Source organism: Mus pahari, chromosome 18, assembly GCF_900095145.1.
Source record: "Mus pahari chromosome 18, PAHARI_EIJ_v1.1, whole genome shotgun sequence".
Classification (NCBI taxonomy): domain Eukaryota; kingdom Metazoa; phylum Chordata; class Mammalia; order Rodentia; family Muridae; genus Mus; species Mus pahari.
In genome coordinates, this window is record NC_034607.1 from 41,447,638 (window position 1) to 41,458,282 (window position 10,645).

The 10,645-nt window shown below is 40.6% G+C and overlaps 1 protein-coding gene across 10 annotated transcripts in view; it reads left to right on the top strand.

Annotated features, from left to right (window-relative positions):
- Ltbp1 (latent transforming growth factor beta binding protein 1) overlaps nt 1-10,645 on the top strand; it is a 381,029-nt gene that overhangs the window by 256,659 nt on the left and 113,725 nt on the right. For 6 of the 10 annotated variants that reach the window (XM_021218313.1, XM_029531227.1, XM_029531226.1 and 3 more), the window contains 3 exons: nt 4,253-4,420; nt 6,940-7,167; nt 9,380-9,402. In XM_021218313.1, the coding sequence (XP_021073972.1) occupies nt 4,253-4,420; nt 6,940-7,167; nt 9,380-9,402 (419 nt within the window). The remainder of the gene's footprint in view (nt 1-4,252; nt 4,421-6,939; nt 7,168-9,379; nt 9,403-10,645) is intronic. The other 4 variants (XM_029531228.1, XM_021218316.1, XM_021218318.1 and 1 more) reach the window with 1 other exon arrangement.

Consider the following 10,645-nt stretch of genomic DNA (forward strand, 5'->3'; position numbering starts at 1 on the left):
TTCTTTCTTTCTTTCTTTCTTTCTTTCTTTCTTTCTTTCCTTCCTTCCTTCCTTCCTTCCTTCCTTCCTTCCTTCCTTCCTTCCTTCTTTCTTTTTTTCTTTTTTTCCTCTATGAATTTACCACATATGCTATCATGAATGTGTGTCCAATTCCTTCAGAATTTGTGATTTGTACCTATTTGTCCAGATTTGTTGATGAACTGTATAAAGAAACTGATGAGGAGTCTAAAGCCAGTTGGAAAGAATCAGGGGAGAATGTGATGTTCTCAAGAAGTGGGGGCAAATAGTGTATCCTTCACAGTCATGAGAAAGAAGCAAAGGAATTGGGAAATGAGCGAGCATGCTGCGTGCACTCACATGCACACACACACACACACACACACACACACACACACACCAGAGCCTGAGTGTGCAAGCATGTGGTAGAGACTGATCGCATTTGCTTAAGCAGCATGAAATTAGGTTACATCCAGGCCATAAAATGTGTGCCTGACTCTGAACTCTTAAGAAGTGTACTTGGCAGTCGCTAAGGAGCCTCTGGGAAGCTCTTGGTGTTCCTGAATGCTGTGAGGTGAACACCCTTGGCATAGGGTGCAACTATTTGCCATTCTTGCCTTGCCTGCTCTCTGCTCTTGACTTTGTGTAGTCAAACAGAAGAGAAGAGGAGGTGGCTGACAGTTGCTGGCTCTTCTGACCTGTGTTTAGGGAGTTGGACCCGTATCCTCCAGGCCTTCCCCTGCCCTATCTTGTGGGGCAAAGTGAAAAGCTTGTGTCTATCACAGTCATGTGGAGAAAAGTAGAATCAATTGGGGGAAGATTTCCTACCTTCTGAACTGCACTCGTTCTTCTGCAGGCATTTATTCATCTTCCGATGCCTGCTGCTGCGGTTCAGGAAAGGGCCCCAGATGAAAGCAATCTGTCTTGGGGCTTTTAATGTTTTCTATGATCTCTACCCTTGAACTTGGAGTTAATTGATAGACAAAGGAGGCCAGGGAGGAGATTTGTTCTAGAGCTTCTACCATCACCCTAGACGCCATGAGACAAAGAAGGGCAAGTCCTTTCTAAAACGCCAGTCACGTTTAGGATTTCTATTGAGTTTCCCCACCCACTTTACCAAATGTGTAATTATTGTTCATGTCTCCCATGTTGGAAATTAAAGCAGAGAGAGTTGTAGAAACCTCTTCAGATCAGCTAAATAGTAACCAACAGTTGAGATTTAGAACTAGGATTTGGGGCATCCAGGTTCTGGGTTCTAGGTCAGTGGTCGGAAAAATTGCAGTCTGTGAACGGAACCGGCCTCCTGTCTGGTTTTGTCAATAAAGTTTTATTGGTACACAGCCATATCCATGTCTATGTTGTCTAAGGCTGCTTTTGTTATAAGAATGGCAAAGGTAGGAAGTTGCAACAGAGACTGTGGGGCTAACAAGCCTTAAAATATGTATCATCTGGCCCATTACAGAAAAAGCATGCTGACCATTAAGCTGAACAGCTGTCTGGTAGAACATTCTGAGACAATAGGAACATTAGCATCCATGCTTCCTGAGGAAGATGTTAGTCAGGGCTTACCCCGCTGCTAAGCCCTCTTTTACTTTTAGTCTATGACCTTTAACCTTTCGTGGCTCACTTGCCCAGAAACCAGAGAGTGGACAGGAGAGGGAAGGCTCCAGATGGTTCACTTGCCCACTTGTTTTAGAAGCCACACCAGAGTTGGCTTTATCAGACATATTTTGTGGAGGTTACTATGCTTATTTTTTCTGTCATTTTTTAGCCGTATGAGAGGTTGAACTCATGGCCTTGTGCATGCTTTGCCACTGATCCGCACCCTCAGTACATGTGTGGGTTTGGAATCTTCAGGGGTGTTCTGTTTTTTCATCCACTCCCTATCCTCCAACCTTCAGTTCACTTGGAATATCTCTCTTTTCTTTGTTGAACTTCTGTTACTAAGTAATGGTTGAGTTGGGCGCATGTGTACTTGATAGAGAAGAGAGAGCTGGGTTTTATATTGTTATAGGTGTCTGAACATGCCATTCTGGGCCTACTGTGTGCCAAGGATTTAGAATATCATAGATGAGTGTACATACTGACCCTATTCTTTATAAGCAAGAAAGTTGAAGCTTGGCCAGTAAGTAATTTAGCATTAAAAATAAAACCAAACAAACAAAAGTCCAGAACTAACAGGATAAGTATGTGTCCAGGAGCCAATTCCTTGAAAGAAATACCCCTTCCATATACAAAATAAGTACAAGTGAATATACTTTCTTACATAGTAATGCATACATTTATAAGTATGAGCATGCATGCATATCACACATGTTTTTGCATAAGTAAAAGGAGGTTGCATTTATTTCAGGTAACTGGTTGACTGACAGGTCTAAAATTTACAGAGTACTTGGCAGGCTTTCCACTCAGGAAGAGCCGATGTAGTAGCTTGCTACCGAAGGGAGCTGACTGACAGAATTTATTCTTGCTCAATGCAGATCAGTATTTTTTTTTCTTGTATTTGTATGAACAGATTGGGTGAAGCCCACTCATATCATAGAGGATAAATATCTTTATTCAAAGTCCTCTGGCTTAAATATCAATGTTGTATAAAATAACAGTAAAACCCAGATGACACCCAAAACAACAGACAATCCAGTATCTGTTTAAATATCCAAGTCATAGTGCTTAGCCTCGTTCATACACAGACTTAGTCATTATTTCCAATCAATATGAGTTTCCCAGAAACCTATGACATTGTTATGTAAATGAAAATACGAAAAAAAAAATAAGGGTCAGGAAAGATAAGTGTATTAACATCTTTTGTTGCATACTGGGGATAAAACACTATGACCAAGGCCACTTGAGGAAGACCAAGTTTAATTTGGCTTCCATTTCCAAAGGGTTGAAGTCCATAGTGTTGGGGACAGCAAGTCAGCAAGGGTCAGGCATAGCAATAGAAACAGGAAACTGGGACCTCACAGCTTGAACCACAAGTTCAATGACAGTAAAGGAAACTGGAAGTAGTGAGGTGTGCATGTGTGTAATCTTCCTCCAGTAAAACTTTACTATCTAAACTTCCCCAAACAGTCCTGCCAACTGGGGACACGTTTTCAAATGCTGTAAACTATGGGGCACATTTCCCATTACATCATCACACAGCAGGTTTCCTGAAAATTGGGGGGACAGGCGAGTGGTAGATCCACATTTTAGAGCCACCTATGTCCCTTGCATCTTCCTCTGCCATGTGACTTCATTATTCAGATTATTTTCAGAGCATCTAACCTGGAAAGTCAGTCCTGTTAGAAAGGTGGAAATGTGCATCAAAGCAGGAAGAGAAAAAAGTTGGATTGAATCGTGAGTACCAGGGGCTGGAGGAAAGGCAGCTTGGCATGACACCATGAGAGAGACGAGGTATGGCCGAGATGTGGAAGCAGACAGGAGGCCACCAACCTGGGGCTGACTTGACAGTGTTAACTCACACCGAATCTGGTCCTGTAGCACTTACTACCCCAGCCATACACCATGCATGCATCAAGAGATACACACCTGAAAGGCAAGGCTGTGTCTCTTGACTTTGGCTCTTGTGCCAGCATTTGAATGAAGTGCACTCATTCCTGATTTACAGTAGAAGATCAGGGTGAGGAGACAGGAGTCAGATGATGGCAGCTTGGCTGCCTTTGCAGCATAGGATGAGGGCTTGAGAACCTGCCTGTTCTGTTGTGCTTGCCACACTGGGACTTTGAGTATCTCAGCTGGCCAGCAACCACTCCCTGTCTGCCATGTACGTTCTCTGGCCTTGGGTGAGAATTCCTGAGCTTCTGACAGCTCTTGAGGTGCTGGTTTATGGTACTAAGCTTGCTGTTGATTTTCCATGGTGCCTGGACGTTCATCAGTCATTGCCTTAGAAGCAACTTTTTACCCCAGTCTCAGGAAACAGTTGGTCAAAATCATGATTAGTCATAGATGACTAGGTTGGTTGGGCAGCTAGCTAATGGTGGAAATGTTGAACTTTTACACACATTCCTATATTAATATTTGTTAAAAATAGAATCCAGGCAGAGACAGGAATAACTAGTTAAGAGTATTTGCCACTCCGACACCATAGATGATTTAGAGAATGGACACTTAATGAAAATAAATGATTCCCGGGATCTAGATGGATTTCTCTTAAAGCAAGGTTTGTCATCCATGCTGTGAGGGCCATCTTATGTTAACTTAAAGTCGATCTGACTTGTTTCTTCAGTGACACCAGGCTTGTCTTTGTCTTTAGCGGATCCCCCTGTGATCTCTGAAGAGAAAGGGCCCTGTTACCGCCTTGTCAGTCCTGGAAGGCATTGTATGCTCCCTCTCTCCGTTCACCTCACCAAGCAGATCTGCTGTTGTAGTGTGGGCAAGGCCTGGGGCCCACACTGTGAGAAATGTCCCCTCCCAGGCACAGGTAAGCTATAGCCACCTGTATACACACTAATGTTCCCAGCTCCAGGAACAAAGTGACTTCAGTAGTTTGGGTTACATTAGTTTCTGAGTTTAATTTTATAGTTTAAAAGTATTATGTGTTTGTATGGTTTCTGAAGAAAGCAGAGATGGAGAAGTTCAAGTCAGAAAAGAAAATGTACATAGGAATTCCCCATTATTTATGGATTTCTTTTTACATGTTAAGCTAAGAAGATAAACCCTTGTATTTTATTATCAGCTTCTAGAACGAGGACTCATATTTAAGTATAATAACCAGAAAGTTCTACTGGGCCATGAGCTTTCCTAGTGGTTTGCTGTCCATTGTTTTACAGCCTACTGGACATTGACTTATTTACTCAGTTATTAAAATTGCCCTTGATTTCTCTAATTGGGAATACAAAGAATTGTATTCAATTATGAGTGTACTCTACAAAGATAATTCCAAAGGAGGTCCTGCCAAAACCACAGTGAACTATGAAGGGGGTCAAGTGTTAATAAGTTGAGCATCATAATTAACCTAGCGCTCTAAGAGCGTAAATTTCTCTAGATAATGTAATTTTACCAAGGAATCAATAAACTCCCAAGCTGAGTCAGAAGGAGTTCAGTGGAAGAAAAGGAGGCATGATCTGCAAGCACTGGGCATCAAACGATCAAGGAAGGTGTGGCCTCGATTTCACTGGTTTGGTACGGGTTCCAAGCATCACACTAAATCGCTTACTTGAAGCGATTTAAGTTTAGAGAAACTTCCCTTATAGGAACGTGCATGAAACCTCTAGGGCCATGTAGTGTCTTACATGGCATTGTGTAGTAAACCACACAAGAGCAGACAGGATTTAAATGTAAATTTTAGTATCATAGTTCACCTTTGGTAGTGCTTAGAGTCAAAAGGAACAGCTATGGCAAAAGTAAGAGTTTATTGTCAGTGACCTGATAGTTGGATGATTTTAGACTCCTCCCACAGGCTCTAGCACCCTCCTGTGCCTTCTGACACACTTATTACTAGCAAAGCTTTGCCATTCATAGGCCCACGTCTGTCCATAAGGTCAATTTTAATCCTTACATGAAGTGTAACTAAGATGGGGAATGTCCATCAAGGCCTCTTGTCAAAGTACAGTAACTAAATTTCATTATGGTAGTAATCATACAATTTTTGTATTTAAGTTTTGCCCATGGGATGATTTTAATCAAATGTGTGCTTTGCTAGAAAACCATGCTTTGTTCTGGAACTATCCATTTTTTTTTTTTTTTTAAATTAAGAATTCTCTGTCCTAGTGGATTCCACCGTTGAGGGGTTGAGTGAGTGAATCCTCAGAAAAAACACCATCTCAGCTGTAAGGGAATAGTGTAGAGTTTTCTTTTTATTAAGTGCTGATTCCAGGCCTAGTCCATTCAATAGACGATTTCATGTTCTGTGAAAATGAGAAAAATGACTTATTTTACTTTCAATTTTAAAAGTAGAAACAAAAACTTGACCATAAGCCCCCCTTGCTTACGTTTGGCAGCTTGCTTCCAAGCCCAAGAGCTCAGTGATTATGTAGAGTTTTCATCTGCCACACTCCACCGGCCCCAGGGTTTGCAGCTAGAGGTCTGCAAATCACACATCATACCCAGTCCACTCAGAGGGGAAAAAAAGAGACATTTTTAAAGACATTTTTCCTGACGAGAGTGATGAGTACATGGTACAGAATGCCCCATTGTCCTCTGCATGGTGAATCTGACCAGATTTGCTGGTTGTCCCTGACCTCAGAGAGAGCCACACACAGCTCGCTCTGGCATGTTCTTCTTGCTTTGGCTTCTGACTATAACCTCTGATTTGTCCCTAGTGTTGCGGCTTTCTTCTCACTACCTGAAGGTCCTCTTCAAAGACACTCCCCTCTCTGCCCCTTCATCACTAGTACCCCCATTCCATGACATTCTGTCTGAGTCCTTGGATTTATCAACTGGAGACAAGTCAGGAGCGTTTCAGTCCCCTATGTCCCTGAATACAGTAAACACCTTCTTGCTCGTCATTTAACTTAGATGTTCGCTGAGTTCTTTAACAACCAGTGAAAGGACAAACGCAGAGGAAAGGAGAAAACCTGACTGTTGGGGATATTTCATACTCACATGTTTGATAGTTGTCGACTGTACGTAAAACGACTCCTAGTATATTACTATCTTTTTGTGTAATATAGTTTACATATATAAGGTAGTCTACATAGTGGCATATCGGCTGCTAGAATATAAATACAATATATAAAATTCATGCTAACTATCCTAATTGAGTAGGATAAGGAATTAATAGATGAATAAATGTTTAAAGTAAAAGTTAAAATTTTTCTTGTAAATACATAAGTCTATCAGAAATTTAAGCAATTTGCTTACTTTTTGCGTCTGTTTCTCAAGTTTTGAAATGTACCTATATTAGTGATGATTTATTAAGAGATATTCATCATGATATTTTCCTCTGTAAGTTTGTACTGTTAGATTTTTAAAAGGAATATTTTCCCATCCCAAATCTAGCTGCTTTTAAGGAAATCTGTCCTGGTGGAATGGGTTATACGGTTTCTGGCGTTCATAGACGCAGGCCAATCCATCAGCATATAGGTAAAGAAGCTGTATATGTCAAGCCAAAGAACACTCAACCTGTTGCTAAAAGTACTCATCCTCCACCTCTCCCAGCCAAGGAAGAGCCTGTGGAGGCCCTGACCTCCTCGTGGGAACACGGGCCGAGAGTGGCGGAGCCCGAAGGTGAGCTTACATGTTAGCCATCCATCTCTGGATCTGTACTTTTGTGTTTGTTTTTAATCTCTGTAGAGCATGCCTATTATCCTTAATGATGCTGACATTTTCAATTGTGTAATTCTTTAATGGATGAGGAAGCTATATTGGATATTGTAGGATGTTTAACAGTGTGAATGTTCTTTGACTTTTATCACACACACACACACACACACACACACACACACACACACACACACACACTATACTAAAAAGTTACCTGAATATTGAATACATCCTTAGATCCAGTATGGACCTTTTTGCCCGACTGAGAGTCATCCTGTGTGTGTGTTCCTAGCAGGTAATAATACTCCATGTGAGTTCCAGAACAGAGTTTTGCAGTTTGGGAGCCACAGTAACTTAATGTTTACTCCTGGAGAGGGATTTTTGTCTTCGGGGAATAGTACAAATTCCTTTCTGTGTCCAGAATTCTACTGTATAAAGGAGAATCCACAGGCTTAAAAATGTTGATGGGTTGAGCTTTTGTGGGGTGCTAGCTGGCAGGAGGGATACTGCTAGGTGACAGGCTGGAAGGTAGGAACCAGACAGCTCAGGAATCTGGGAGGGCTGTGGGAAAGTCCTTTCATTTACCTTGTGACAAATTCATAGGCATGACTTGTTGTGTGTCATAAAAATTGTTTAATGGGACCCATGACTAAGGGCAGAACGTCTAGCGATCTCTAGTTTTAACAGTCTCTGCTTGCCCTCCCTCCCAAGAAAACATGTCTTCTCTCCTTAGTGTATAATGTCTATTGACTATTTTGATTACCACAAAAAAGCCTTGTTCCTGAAAAAATGGAACAGTTTTTGGTCTGTAAGGAATGTATCTGTGTCCTCTAAAAACATTAAATAAAACAAAAAGCTCCTGTTGGCTTTTGCCATTAATTCTTAGGTAAAGATTTGCCCATTTGTGAGTCATGTGGGAGCTTGGCATTACCTCCTTCCCTAGTAGCAGGGCTTGTTCTGAGCTCTGAGCATGGTGCCTTCTGGCCTAGATCTGGTCACTCAGTGTGGTGTAATTCTTCCTTGGCTAAGCAAAACAAGTAGGACGGCACCTGGTATTGTCACTGTCTACCTAGGCCAGCCATTCCCAGCCCGGGAGGTCACAACCCCTTTGGGGGTTGAACAATTCTTTCACAGGGTTCTCCTAAGACCATCCTGCTTACCAGATATTTACATTGTGATTCATATCAGTAGAAAAAATTGCAGTTATGAAGTAACTTTTGTGGTTGGGAGTCACCCCAACATAAGGGTGGTTAAAGGGTCCTAGCATTAGGAAGGCTGAGAACCACGGGGCTAGGTTGCTCATCCTTATTTTAGCAGAAGGAGGTAGGCAAGTCTGTCTCTAGGGTTCCTTAACGATGGGTTTCTTAGGGTAGAAAGATAGTTAGCTTCCTCCCCTTGAAAGAATGGTGCTTTTAATTTATCTGGTAGGCTCATTTCTTCCTGGAATTAATGCTTTCAACTTATTTGCTAATAGTTAAGGAGACATAGTGACTCAGAAAATTCCAAGTAATAAACAAAGCTGTTGACCAGTGCTAGGAATTGCTTAATGAAAACAAACAACTTCAAAACTATGAAGACCTCACTCCACCACAATAACATTACTGATTGAGTAATATGTAAGTTGCTAAGTATATTGATGCTAAAGTTGTAATTGTCTCTTATTGGCTTATGCGGTGTGGCTTTTGTTCGATTTAGTTAGCATGACAATAATCAGAAGCCTGGATTATGTAAAAAGAAAATGCAGTACTCATTTTCCTGTCTCTATGAAACAATGTCATTCTTCTTTGACACTGACTTCAGATGGCTTTCTGAACACTGGAAGCATTTATTTTCTAAGACACGGGAAGTTGCCCAAACTCAAGATTTAAGCATTGAACAACTTTTCAGGAAGTGTTTTCTTTAAACTTGAGGTTAATTGTCTTAATTTTGAATGAATGTCTCCGAAACCTTTGATCTCTGAACCTTGATAGCTGAACAATGAGAGGCACAGAAAGTTCTTCCTCATCCATGTGTAAAATCCTCCCAGGTGCCAGGCGATTGGCATGCCACATTTGACTTAAGTTGCTTCGTAATTGTTTTGGGAGAAGATACTGGCTTCCTAATTCCTTTTGAAATCTGATGAGTGGGTTATTCTCTGCTCACTGTACTAATTCTCACCTCTCTCTTCTGGTTTTAGTGGTAACAGCACCTCCTGAGAAGGTAATTCATTCATCATTTTAAATTCTTTTCTCTTTTTGACATCAAGGCATTTTTTTAAGGACATCTATAGGTCTTTTGTTTGTTTCTTTGTTTTTTTTTTTTTTTTTTTTTTTTTTTTTTTTTTTTTTTTTTTTTTTTTTAACTTTAGTTTTTTTTTTTTTTTTTTTTTTTTTTTTTTAACTTTAGGACATACATGTTAGGGATCATTTACTGTAAGGAAGCACAGTTCATTAATGCCAGGAAATTGGATTCTCTAAACGAGTGTTGCTATTCTCAGTGCTCAGAGAGTGATCGCGAAGAGGTCTCAGGGGTGTGGTGGGGAGCACCACCCCTTGCCACAGAAGCTGAACTATGGAGAGAAGAAAAATGATGAGCAGAATTCAGAGAGTTAACTGGTTTCGTGGACTGTGGGAAGAAAGGCTCTGCTGTATGCAGACAATTGGGGATTCTCAGTATGCACATAAGAGTAAGCCAGGCACTCACTAATTCAACTGAAACTTAACACAAACATTTTGGTCAAATTAGATTAAAATTAGGCAAAATTAGATTAAAAGCATTACTTGCCCTTGGAGGCCACACTCAAAGTCTTAAATGTTGTTTCTTAGAATTTCTAGAGAAAATTTCATCAGTACTGGGTTGAGCAGTAAGAGGTGGGAACAGGAATGGGAAGTGTGAATGTTTGCTGAACCAGTGTCCCGTTTATGTAGCATTACAGCTTCTCTGTACCCTTTGAATCTTTATTTGATATTATGAAAATTAAATCGTTTTTAAATGGTTTTCACTTACATATCATTCATCCAGTTGCCAAGATTATATATTAGGTATTAAAACTTACATGAGGGATAGATGCAGAAATATATGATTTTTAAATAGTGTTTCAATTGTTAGTGTATACCATATGCTCACATATACATGTTATAAGAATCCCAAAGAAGGAAATGATGATTGTGGAATGATTTCATGTATATTGGGAGATATCATGCTACATTAAGTCTGAAAGAAATCCAACAGATTTGTGTATTTAGCTTGCATGGCTATAACATCTTGAAAGATTGGTGATATACAGTAGCTTGCAATATTTGTTGATTTTAAGCTTAGTTCTTAATGATACAAGGGAGAAATCACTGGGCTTGTAAGCATTCCAGAAAGCTGCCTACACAAACCCATCACAACTCACCTCTGTTCTTCTCTCTCTCTCTCTCTCTCTCTCTCTCTCTCTCTCTCTCTCTCTCTCTCTCTCTCT